Source organism: Hypanus sabinus, chromosome 14 (genome assembly GCF_030144855.1).
Source record: "Hypanus sabinus isolate sHypSab1 chromosome 14, sHypSab1.hap1, whole genome shotgun sequence".
Classification (NCBI taxonomy): Eukaryota; Metazoa; Chordata; class Chondrichthyes; order Myliobatiformes; family Dasyatidae; genus Hypanus; species Hypanus sabinus.
Window position 1 is genome coordinate 69,011,925 of NC_082719.1, and position 13,096 is coordinate 69,025,020.

The 13,096-nt window shown below is 41.8% G+C and overlaps 1 protein-coding gene across 4 annotated transcripts in view; it reads right to left on the bottom strand.

The window, feature by feature from the left end:
• Positions 1-4,828, bottom strand: part of LOC132404848 (probable ATP-dependent RNA helicase DDX4) — a 74,757-nt gene extending 69,929 nt beyond the window's left edge. The window contains exon 1 of one of the 4 annotated variants that reach the window (XM_059989398.1): positions 4,696-4,828. In XM_059989398.1, coding sequence (XP_059845381.1) covers positions 4,696-4,769 — 74 coding nt within the window. In that variant the 5' untranslated portion in view covers positions 4,770-4,828. Of the gene's footprint in view, positions 1-3,816; positions 3,915-4,603 lie in introns of those variants that run through there. The other 3 variants (XM_059989400.1, XM_059989399.1, XM_059989397.1) reach the window with 3 other exon arrangements.
• Between the last annotated feature and the right edge of the window lie 8,268 nt (positions 4,829-13,096).

The following is a 13,096-nucleotide window of genomic DNA, read 5'->3' on the forward strand; positions in this document are numbered from 1 at the left end:
TTATAGAATGCTTTAATCAGTCAAGGCACTGAGTTCAAAAATCAACCTATCAACATTGGAACTTTACAGAACTCTGGTTAGGCCACACCTGGAGTATTGCATACAGTTCTGGTCACACCAGCCCATGCTGAGGCTTCGGAAAAGGTGCAGAAGTTTACCAAGATGCTGCCTGGTTTAAAGGGCAAGTCATATGAGAGATTGGATAAACTTCAATTGTTTTCTCTAGAGCAGCAGAGGCTGAGGGAAGATCTGATAGAGGTTTATGAGATTTGAGAGGCAAAGATAGGGAATATCTTTTTCCCAGGATAGAAGAGTCTAACATCAGAGGGCAGGCACTGAAGTTGAGGGATAGGTTCAAAGGGGATACAAGGTTTTAAAAGCAAAGAAAAGGGGTCCCAGAACAGATCCCTGCGGAATACCAGTGGTCACCATCCTCCATGCAGTTCAGAAAATTCAATTTCAACATCACTTCTACATTTTGAATGCATGTCTTTACCCTAATAAGCAATTTTAGGATAAAGTACAAGACTCTTCTTTGTTTCAGACTTCAGTTATTTCAGACTAACAACCTGCTTGTGGCCAATTATAAACCACGTGCCTCTGCAACCAGAAATGAACTTGACACCTAGGCCACTTTGTGGTGTAGTCTGGTTTGGACTTGGTCCAATCCACCAACTGAGCTAGGAACAGCATTTATGCCAGTGCCGTTCTTGTAGTGTTCTACATGGCTTGCCACGTTCAACAAAACTATTCCAACAACATTACAGATGTTGCTATCGGAAGCAAAACAAATTGCTGGAGAGCCCAAAGTCAGGGTCTTGACCTGGAAATTTGATCTATGTATTAAAAAAATCCTTGAACCTTCCCCCCCCCTGCCCCGCCCCCATGCTGCCCTACTCACCGAGTATCTTCAGCTGGTTGATGGGAATAGGCAGCTGAAATTATCCAGTGTGGACTAGATAAACCAAAGGGCCTGGTTCTGTGTGTGCTTTTCCACAGCTCAATGAATGAAAAGGTTAATGCAAGAGAAGCACTTCAGGTCACTAATTAAGATGCAAGGGGGACCCTATTGAAACCCTCAGAGTGTGAACTAGGAGGATGTTTACAATAGTGAGAGAGTCGAGGACCACAGGGCATAGCCTCAATAGTTCTGGTTAGAGGAATGAATGTCAATCTGCAGAAGGTACACAGCAAAAAAAATTCCTTTAGCACAGAGATGAGATAAGGGGGCATTTCTTTAGCCAGAGTGACAAATCTGTGGAATTTATTGCCACAACAGCTGGAGGCCAAGTCATTGAATAAATTTGAAGCGGAGTTTGATAGTACGCTATCATATTAGAAGGTCTTGTTGACAGTGAAGTAGGGTACAGCGAATTGCAGAGATCCTGATCCCTTGGTTAGATGGGTTGAGGAACAGCAAACAGACTTCAGCCTAGATAACTGTGATGGACACTTTGAACAAACAAACCAAGTAGCATGACTGATGAAGTGCCATGTTCAAGTGCACAGTTGGCTCAAAAAGGATGCCCAAATAAACAACAGAGTCAAGAATTTAGCATGCTGGCCTTCAGTCAGGGCAGAGAACAGGGTTTCCCGACCTTTTTTATGCCATGGATCAATACCATCAAGCAAGGGTTAATCTCAGATTGGGAACCCCTGGCATTAAGTTTAGGAGCAGGGACATTACATTTCTATTATATCAACTGATAGCCTGCCAAAGTTGTAGTGGTATCAGCACCAGGCTTAGAGGCAAATAGTCTCAACTTTGATTCTTGCCAGCTCCTTACACACTTTTCATCTGTGCTGGGTTGAGCATTAAGCTAGCAACCTAGCCTCGTTAAAAAAAGTCAAAAATGTCACTGATGCACACACAAGGTGTGAAAAAGAATAACGATATCAATTGATAGCAAGGTATAATTTGTATCTTGCAGGTTCTAGTTAGTGTCAATCTGCAATGCCAGCAAGACCAAAGAAACAACTGACTTCAGGAGGAAACATGAAGAAGCTACACAAAAGATCAAAATAACAACTTCACACGTCAAGCAATATCCACAAAACATTTAACATTTCAAATCGAACACCCCGTCAGAACAATTTTGGCCTCCACTGCAACTATTTTTGATGTTTCACAACACAGTGCTATGAAATGCCATTTACTCAAAAAAAGCCAAAGAGAAGCTAGTAACACCTTTGTGTTGCTCAAGATTTCCCTCACCTGCAGAATCTTTACAGCAAGCATCATTCTTCAGCATATTTTGCTTTATCCGTCAATCCTCAGTGGAAAGCCTTGTAGTGGTCACAAGCGCTATAGCATTTAAAACAATACACGTTTTTGCTCCACCTCAATCAGCTCATTGTAGTTGGCTATTATACAATCCATTCCGACAATGGAGAAAAGGACATTTACACCCCATTTGCTTTATCTTTAAATTGAATTATAACATCAAATAACCTTAAATTGCTGCAATCACCAAATTCTTCCACTGTTTAGAAATCTCTAATCTCAGAACTAAATACCATACTCCACATTTTGAGATTGCAAGCCTGGTTTTAGCATCCCAGACAATGAAAATGATTATTCCTGGATCCATCTACCTGTCAAACCCAGTGAAACAGAATATTACTAATTACTTTGCATTCCAAATTTGACATTTCAAAACTGTCAGCTTAGTATCTCATTTATCAAATCACTCATCTTTCTTCACAGAGAATAATCTAGAGAATCTTTCAGTAGATTTAAATTTCAAGAAGGGAAACCAGAATTGTACAGTACACAACATACTCAGAGGAGTCCTGTATAATTGTGGTAACTGATTCCCAATACTATCTATCAAAGCAATAACTCAGTGGCATCAAGAGGCTCCAATAAAACTGATGTCAATGGAAAGCAGGAACAGAAGTCAAATTATTCCACTAACTTTTCAACTGTCAAACTAACAAATGTCCCTCCATGTTAGAAGCAGAGTTACTTCTTGATTATTGCAGTATTTGACACTAAATCACAGCCCTTCACTGAAAAGTGACTGGCATAAAGTAAGACTTGACCAACTTGGGTTGATAAATTAAGTGGCATGAGCTTGCAGTAAGCAACTCCACTAAATTTTCTCTCAACTAAAGGCTAACTATGGCAGTCCATTTGCCTCAAGAGTGTAACTTCAACAAATCTCAAAAAAGTTTGACAGCACACACTGTACTTAATATTCCTGCAAAATATGCATTGTAGGAATTCTAAAGCAACAGAGTAACTCACAAGACAACTGGAAATGCCACTTTCCAATTTGTATATCCGAATGCAGTTTAACTGTGTATGAGACGCCATGCCAATTCCGAACTAAATGACGCAACTATAAACAACGCAACTAAACGCAGAGATAAAAAACAGAAGACAACTATTTGGTCCCCCGAGTTTACAATTCAGGCACATCATACCAATCTTCGATGAACATAGGAAAGGCTTTAAATTATGTTTAAAATTGCCCGTATCCATCATAAAACATCCAACTTCTCATCATACTCCACTCCAACAAAAATATTATATATTATTTTCATTTAAAAAGGAGAATAATGATTTTCCTACTGGACGACTTTGAAAACATTTTGCATCCATGCCCATTTCTAGCCCTCATAATGCTTTCACTGTTGGGTGAACCCTCAAGGCCATTCACCAACTCCATTTACAATGCTTCGAGGCTTTGCATCGAACACGGAACCACGCCTAACAAACGAAAAGCTCATGGCAACCCAGATTCCTGCCCACGAACCAGTGTTCTTCGAGTTTGCCCTACAAAATACACACTTGGACGATAAAGTGCTTACCAGAAAGTCTGCCTCCGACCACCTCCCCAAGGCCTCTTTGGCGCCTTTTCTAGACTCACGTGGCCATCAACGGGGTACATGTGATTCTGGCTCGCGCTCCTCCGACCCCCCCCCCCATTGTCCCGGCGAGTGGCCCCGCCCTATTGTGACGTCACGACGCGGCGGGGTCCCCATCAGGCACATGACCCGGAGTGACCGGCAACCCCAATGTAACAACTCGAGGTGTCGATGCAATCCAACTTGCACCTGAACCCGTTCGCTCACACAGTGGATTTCAAAACTTTCCTCCTCTCGTTTTATTTTCAAAGGATTGGGAGGACGTGGGGAAAAGGGATTGTAAAGCATGCAGCATGAAAACGGATAAAAGGTACATCGACGTTTTACTCAACAACATACTCCAGTTTGCATTCTTTCCCTTTCTCACGAACACTTAAATCGACATTAATGTCGAAGTTCCGTGAAAATAAACACGTAACTAATTTGAAACTTTGTGCATCCCCCGAAACGAAGAAAGGCTCAGATGCAAAACACCATGAATTGAAAACGCTCGTGGCATCATAAGTTTAAACTAAACCCAGTTAAAGATTCTATGCCATCGTGTCAACTTTTCAGTTGAAAAATCAACAACATACTCCGAGCAGCAGCTTTAGGTTCATAAACTGACACACTGATTGAGGAACAAATTATCCAAAAAAGAAATGTCAGCTACAGCAACACAGAAAACAAATAAGATTTTCCCCCATCAATTGTTCAATTTACACAATGATTCAAGTCTACGTCCTCTTACCCGCGATTCTTTCAGCCGGACAGCGCAACTTGAAACCACAGTCTTCTCTTATAAATACCCAATCAAAACAGCCGCTATCTAAACATTCTCACCTCAAGAACAGGCTGAAAACAAACCACGCATTTCCGTTGGGTCCTAAACTCTGCGGACGCTCGAGGCAAGGCATGAGTACTTCACCTGGGTATTTGCCTGAAAGAATAAGTTTATTCTTCGCCTGCTAATCTCCCCATTTAATTGAATGTTTAATTCGGGTCATGGTACATGCACATTATTAACACTAGATGGCTCCCTAATGAATTCTGACAATTATTGAAGCCAAGGATGTTTTTCATTTTCTCAAAATGCGTATTTCAGGTGCTGGGGAATTAAAAGCAACTAGTTATGAATATCAAACACGAGGAAATCTGCAGATGCTGGAAATTCAGACAACAACACACGCAAAATGCTGGTAGAACACAGCAGGCTAGGCAGCATCTATAGGGAGAGGCGCAGTCGACGTTTCGGGCCGAGACCCTATAGATGCTGCCTAGCCTGCTGTGTTCTACCAGCATTTTGTGTGCGTTGTAGTTATGAATATACTAATTTCAATACTAATTACTTAAAAAACTTATCTATTACAAATCCGTAACACTATTTTTGATTTTAAAAATTAACATAGATTAACAATAACACCTCTCACAACTTCATGTTATCCCAAAGTGAAAAATTATAACTAAGAACCACAGTACTGTACAGAATAGTTCACTATGTGAAGGGCTTAAATTCCAGCATTTGCAATCTGTTGTATCCTAAGTACTTTGGGTTTGCCTTTGACCATGCTGGAAGATAAAATAACCAGCAGGGGATATCCTTGCAAGTTCTCATTCTCCAATAATGGTTAAACTAAAAAAAAGGTGTTTAGGCAAATCAGGGTGGATAAATCCTCAGGGCCTGACAAGGTGATCCCTCGGACCCTACAGAAAGCAAATGCAGAAATTGCCGGGCCATGTTAGAGATATTTAAATCATCCTTTTCGACCCGGGATGTACCAGAGAATTGGAGGATAGCCAAAGTTGCTCTGTGGTTTATAAAAGGCTCTAAACATAAACCAGGAAATTTTAGGCCCGCAAGTCGGACATCAGTTGTGGGGAAGTTATTGGAAGGTATTCTAAGGAACTGGGTATATAAGTATTCAGATAGACAGTGACTGATTAGCCATCATGGTTTTGAGCATGGTAGGTCAAGTCTGACCAATCTTACAGAGCTTCTCGAGAAAGTTACCAGGAAAGTGGCTGAAGGCAAGATTAAGTATTAAATTGGATTAAACATTGGCTTTGTGTGAGAAGCCAGAGAGTGGCAATGGGTGGGTGCCTCTCTGACTGCAGACCTGTGACTGTTGGAGTCCTGGATCCTTTTTTATTTGTCTTCTATATCAATAATCTGGATGATAATGTGGTAAAGTGGATCAGCAAAATTGCAGATGTCACCAAGACCAGGGGTGCGGTGGAGAGCGAAGAAGGCTATCACGGCTTGCAGAAGGATCTGGATCAGCTGGAAAAGTGGGCTGAAAAATGGGATTTGGAACTTAATGCAGACAAGTGCAAGGTTTTGCAGTTGGGTAGGACCAACCAGGGCAGGTCTTACACAGTGAACAGGAGGGCACTGAGGACTGTGGTAGAGTAAAGGGATCTGGGATTACAGGTCATAATTCGTTGAAAGTGGTCTCACAGGTAGATAGGGCTGTAAATAAGCTCTTGGCACATTGGCCTTCATGCAGGAGATGGAATATCATGTTGGAATTGTGTAAGACATTGGTGAGGCCGAATTTTGCATATCGTGTGCAGTTTTTGTCACTTACCTACAGGAAAAATGTAAGTAAATTTGGAAAATTTACAAAGATGTTGCCGGGTCTGGAGGACCTGAGTTAAATGGAAAGATTGAGTAGGTTAGGACTGTGTTCTTTAGAATGTAGAAGATTGAGAGGAGATTTGGTAGAGGCACACCAAGTTATTAGGGGTATAGGTCAGGTAAATGCAAGCAGGCTTTTTCCACCGAGATTGGGCCGGACTACAGCCAGAAGTCATGAGTTAAGGGTACAAGGTGAATAGTTTAAAGGGAAGATGAGGGGAAACTTCTTCGTTCAGATGGTCGTAAGAGTGTGGAATGAGCTTCCAGCACAAGAGGTGCATGCGAGATCAATTTAAAAGTTCAAGAGAAGTTTGGATAGGTGTATGGATAGTAGGGGTATGGAAGGGTATTGTCACAACCACGGATTCAGCAGCACAGTAGATACAGCAATTGAGCTTGTGAATATGCCCGTGTCAGCTAATTATTATTTAATCATGATAGTATTTAATTCCATACTTGTCCTCATAGTGCTTGTTGAGACTTGGTCAGAGCACAGCAATGCTTCACTGCCTGTTTGCATTCGGTCTTCCCTGTGAAATTGTACTGTCAAGACAACTGACTCTGAAGACTAGCAATATTCATTTAATGTTTAGGTGTTCTTTTCAGCCACAGTGTAGGCTTTGTTTCCCTTCGAGAGTTTTAGTTAATGGCCCTGTTTGGGCTAGCATTTATTGTTTGATTTTCCCTTTAATACTGTTTGCATTAACGTTTGTGAACTATCGACCTGCTTCAGTGTCTCTCACTCTGCGCTTGGGCCATGTCTCAACCTGGTAACAGCTATGGCCGCAGTGCAGGCCATTGGGACTAGATAGTTTAAATGGATTCAGCATGGACTAGATGGGCCAAGGGACCTGTTTCTTTGCAAAATTTCTCTATGACTCTGTGACTCTAGTTGGTAAAGAGAGGGCCATACGTTCTTGCTAACTCTATATCTCCCCTGGGGGTCAGATGGGTACATGGGTGGCAATGTTGTTATGATCTTTCAACAAATAGTGGTAGCACTAATGAATGTATTCACGAGATAATACTAAGAATGTAAAATTTTCTGCACTGTTTATTCTTTGTATATATTTTTATTATGAATAAGGTTTATTTTGGTAATTAAAAGGTCTTCATTTTCTAGGCAAATGCTTGACATGTTTGAGACTGCAGATGCTGGAATCTGTAACAAAAAAATAAGCTGCTGGTGGAGCTCAGCAAGCTGAGCAGATCTGTGGGGGTGAAATGAACTGTTGATGTTTGCAGTTGAGACCCTGCTTCAAGACTGAGAATGGAGAGCAATGTTTGCTTGTGTGAAGTGGACAAACAGAGGGTGAGACAGAGGCCAAAAGTTACCAGGTGGAATTGAATTGACTTGATTTCTTACATCCCTCACATACATAAGGAGTAAGAATCTTTATGTTACATCTCCATCTAAATGTGCCATGTGCAATCATAGTAATTTATAATAAATAGAACAGTCAATGTAATATAAACTCAAATCAGCATGAGTTCATCAGCCTGATGGCCTGATGGAAGAAGCTGTCCTGTTGGTCCTGGCTTTTATGCTGCTGTACCATTTCCCAGATGGTCGCAGCTGGTATAGTTTGTGGTTGGGGTGACTCGGGTCCCCAACGATCCTACGGGCCCTTTTTACACACCTGTCCTTGTAAATGTCCTGATTACTTGGAGTGCTGTGTTCAGTTCTGGTCCCCTCACTACAGAAAGGATGTGGATGCTATAGAGAGAGTGCAGGGGAGATTTACAATGATGTTGCCTGGATTGGAGAGCATGCCTTATGAGAATAGATTGAGTGAACTTCAGTGAACTGCAGCTTTTTCCGATCTTGTACAGTCACCTTCCATACCAGATGGTGCTGCAACCAGTTGGAATGCTCTCCACGGTATATGGCGATAGGCCCCAATGGTGTACCTGTTAATGCTTTGAAAACAATGCCAACCAACTAGCTAGTGTGTATAAAGACATTTACAATACTTAATTGTTACAGTTAGAAGCTCCCTGCCCCTGCTTCAGATGGGCATTAATCATACCAGTGCCCAAGAAGAGCAGGATGAGGTGCCTTAATGGTTATCATCCAGTTGCACTCGCATCTACAGTGATGAAGTGCTTTGAGAGGTTGGTTATGGTTAGAATCAACTCCTGCCTAAGCAAGGACCTGGACTTGCTGTAATTTGCCTATTGCCCTAATAGGTCTACAGAGGATGTGATTTCATTGGCTCTTCATGCAGCATTGGATCACCAGGACAAAACTAATACTTATGTTGTAGATTCCTTGAAAGTGAGTTCATAGGTTGTGTCCCATGAACAGTTCAGTGCTGTAGGAAGTGAAATTATCCACTCTGGTTCTTGATAGTTGAAGAGAAGTAACTGTTCCTGAACATGGTGGTCTGGGATCTAAGGCTCCTGCACCTCCTTCCTGACGGCTGCTGCAGAAAGAGACATGGCCTGGGCTCCTCAGTGCAGGACTTCAACAATAACTGTGTTTTCCCCAGGTGCTTTATGCCTTTGAGACGAACAAATGGACACAATTCTGATCCTGGTTCAAATGCAATTTTATTCATATATTTACATGTACAATTAGTAAGGCAATAACTGTCTGAATCCCAGACACAATCCATTAAAATTGGGGCTGGTCATGGGCACCTGCACTACATTCCCGGACTCCATGATTCTCTGATGTTCATGAAAGTTGGACTCCTGCCTCAGGTGATGCTGGTGCTATCGTTAGTCACTTGGCTGCAGATTCACGGTATCCCTTCTGTGGCTATGGTTGTTCTCACTGGCTTGGCTGGTTGCTGTTTAGATATTTTCACCTGCTGAATATGAGTAATCACTCAGTACCTTTGCTGTCAAGAAGGTAGCACCTATCACTGTCCAAATCATGCTCTGTTCTCTTTACCACCATTGAGGTGCAGGAGCCTGAAGACCCACGCTCAACAATTCAGAAACAGCTGCTTCCCCTCTGCCATCACTTATGAGCAGTCCATAAATCCATGATCAACACCTCAATGTTCCTTTTTCACTATTTATTCATTTTTGTGATTTATATGAATTTTTGACTTTGTGCTGTACTGCTGCGGTGGGAATAGATCTAATCCTGATTATTTGTTATTTCAAAATCAAATTCTATTTATTGTTTTGTACTAGCAGCAGTAGATCACAAATTGAGTCAGGTTTTGATGTTAAACAACTATGTTTATTAGTATCTACTCAAAATATAGAAAATAAAATTAAATAAGTGTTATGTGTGTGTGGCTCCCAAACTGTCAAGCTTAGGAACAGTTCTTAAAGTCTTAAAACGGCAAACTAGTAATCCGCAGAATAAGTGAGGGGAGAGATTTGTAAATCCTCGTTAAAATATAGCTAGGAGGCGATCATGAAAGATTCCACAGATTCCACATTGGGAAATTGAAGCAACAGTCGCCGAAGATCCGAAATCCACGTAGAAATATCCCAACAGTGACAGTCACAGAATATCCCTTCACACAAGTGGTTACCACACAGCACCCCTGAATCCAGGTAAGGGTTAACAACAGCGGTCAGCACACAGGTAGGGATCATACGAAGTGACACCTCCCTCCCCTTAATATCCATAAGGGAAGGACTCTAGTTTATCTTTCCATTGACATTATTCGTAAAAGGAATATATATAAAAAGGAAGAAACAGTGACAAATGTTACATTTATGGTTATTAAATTTAAAAACATAGCAGAATAACCACATATATGTGACTCTGCCAGGTTCGAACAATGAAAGGGTGTATCAATATATATTGCATTGATACACCAGGCAGAGTTAGCACTGGCTCAGTTTGTTGATAGCGGTTAGTTATACCTCACTGTGGATTTTAAGAAATTTAACCAATTGAGAGGCATTGCAGGATAGCCACTGCTGGTCATTTTCAAGGATAAAGAGTTTGGTAATAGTAGGAAACTCTGGCTCCACTGAGTCTGTCTCCATTGTTTCTCTTTCACGTTTGTGTTGAATATTTATTCAGCTCATGAATGAGTGTTCATGACACCTATTCTTCCACAATACCTCGATCCACTAAACGGCTGCTGCATCTTGTTTTGATGCAGATTCAAGATCTTCCATTTGTCTAAGAGCAGCTTGGCCAACATTCCCATGAGTCAAAGCTTCCCTCATCTGGAACCTGAATTATTTTGTGTTTGTTTGTTGCTCCTTTCTGCTCCCTGTGGCACATCAGGCAGCAACCTTGCCATTTCTTTAGCCTTTTTTTTGTCTGTTTTCAGGAGGCCGAGTTGCTGGCTCGATGGTCAACCTCGTACAGACGGAAAGCATTCAAGGAGCTGGCCAGATTCGAACCCAGGACTATTCACCCTGGTCCTGTGCGGATGCCAGAACACCACCGGCCAGCTAAATTAATATTTCTACTCCAATTTATTTACTTGTCATCGATTTATTATTAACTTATTTGGCGATACAGCACAGAGTAGCTTCGAGCCAGGCTACCCTAGCAACCCCACAATCCCGATTAACCCGAACCTTGTTGTGTTTTGTATCTTCAAAACATTATACCAATTCAAAGGGTGAAATGGGAGTTCAGGATGTGGGTGTAACTTTGAATTTACTTTAAGCAAGGCATGTACGTATAGCAGAGAAGCATGATGACGTGCAATTAATGTATTTTTACATATAACCTGTAGTTAATGATTTAAACAAACAAGAATGATGAATCAACCAATATTTCTATGTACTCAAATATGAAATATTAAATGCACAACAAACCTAATCAAAGGGACAATTTGCAGTGCCCAATTAGTTTACATGGTACGTTTTGGACTGTGGGAGGAAACTGGAGAGTCGGGGGGGAAAACCCACGCATTCCATGGGGAGGACGTGCAGGCTCTTTACAGAACGGTGCCAGAATTGAACTCTGAAATCCATTACGCCCCGAGCTGTAATTATTGGTCTGTAAGAAACTGGTTCTGTGGTTTGCACCTCTCAATTTTGTCTCATATTTAATTTGTTTATGGCATATACACTTTTTAGGGTCCTCCTGTGTATGTTCGCAGTCAGCTGCTGCAGCCCATCCACTTCAAGGTTCCACGTGTTGTGCATTCAGTGATGCTCTTCTGCACACACACCTCTGTAGTAGCGCTTGCTTGATTGAGTTACTCTCACTTTCCTGTCATCTTGAACCAGCCTAGCCATTCCCCCCCAGCTTCTCTTATTAACAAGGCATTTTTGCCCACAGAACTACCACTCATTGGACATTTTCCGTTTCTCGCATCATTCTCTGTGAATTTTAGAGTTCAAGTTCAGTTGATTGCCATTCAACTGCACACATGTAAACAGCTAAACGAAACAGACCAAGGCACACAACACAGTACATATAACTCACACACATAACACATAAGCTGATATAACCACAAATAAATTAACAAATAATAAGTTGCATATCCGATACAAATTTAACAAAACAGTATAATGCAACTGGCACTTCATACATGATGAGACTTGGTTGGTGACGGGGAGTTCAGTAGTTTTATGGTCTGGGGGAAGAAGCTGTTTCCCATCCTAACAGTTCCTGTCCTAATGCTACGGTATCACCTGGCTGATGGTCGTGGTCAGAGAGATTGTTAGACGAATGGGAGGGATCATTGACAATGCTTAGGGCCCTGCATCTGATGCCTCCTGATAGCTACTTTATAGGTGGAAGAGAGATCCCAATGATCCTCTCAGCAGTTGTCGTGTTCCTTTGTAGGGACTTGTGGTCAGATGCTCTGCAATTCCTGTATCAGTCAATGATTCAGCCAGTCAGGGGAGACTTGATGGTGATCCGGTAAATATTTCACTCACCTCAATCTCCTCAAGAAGTGGAGATGCTGTTGTGCTTTGTATTGACCAAGGAGTTGGTCTTGAGGGACTAGTTAGAGCATCCGTTATATGCACTCCCAGAATCTTGGTGCTCCCAGAACCATGGACTGACTGTGGTCATGCAGTCCAAGAAGTCCAGGATCTGGTTAGCGAGAGGTGTTGAGACCCAACAAGGGCAGTTTACCCACCAGCTTCTGAGGGATGATTGGATTAAATGCTGAGATGAAATCAATAAACTGCACCCTTTTCCAGGTGTTCAGGACAGAGTGGAGTGCAGAGGATATGGCATCATCAGTTGTCAGAAACACACTGAGTCTCAGCAATTTGCAGAACGGTAAACTTTATTTTTCGAGTCTGCAGAGTCGGACCCAACCAGCTCCTGCTAGATTGAGTGCCGAATTACACTTTGCACAGTTTTTTATACCCTACTTGTTTACGACTTTGTGAGTTGCACCCATGTGAGGTGCAGACATTCTTCCTTAATCTCATTACAAAATTACAAATGTGATTACCCTTTGGCCCACTTATCAGCCTCAGCGCATTAACACCGTTATTGTTCAACCGTTAAGCATGTCTTCCCGTTACCCGTATCGCTTCTTTAATCAGCAAGCTATTGTTTCATCCTGATTTTGCAAATTGGTTTATACGTTGCCCTGCAAGTTGCTTTGCACGTTCTTTCTGTGTCAGCACATTCTAAATGGACTCCTTAAGAATCATTTCTCTCATCAGTGGACTGATTAGAGCAATATGCAAACTGGGAACAGC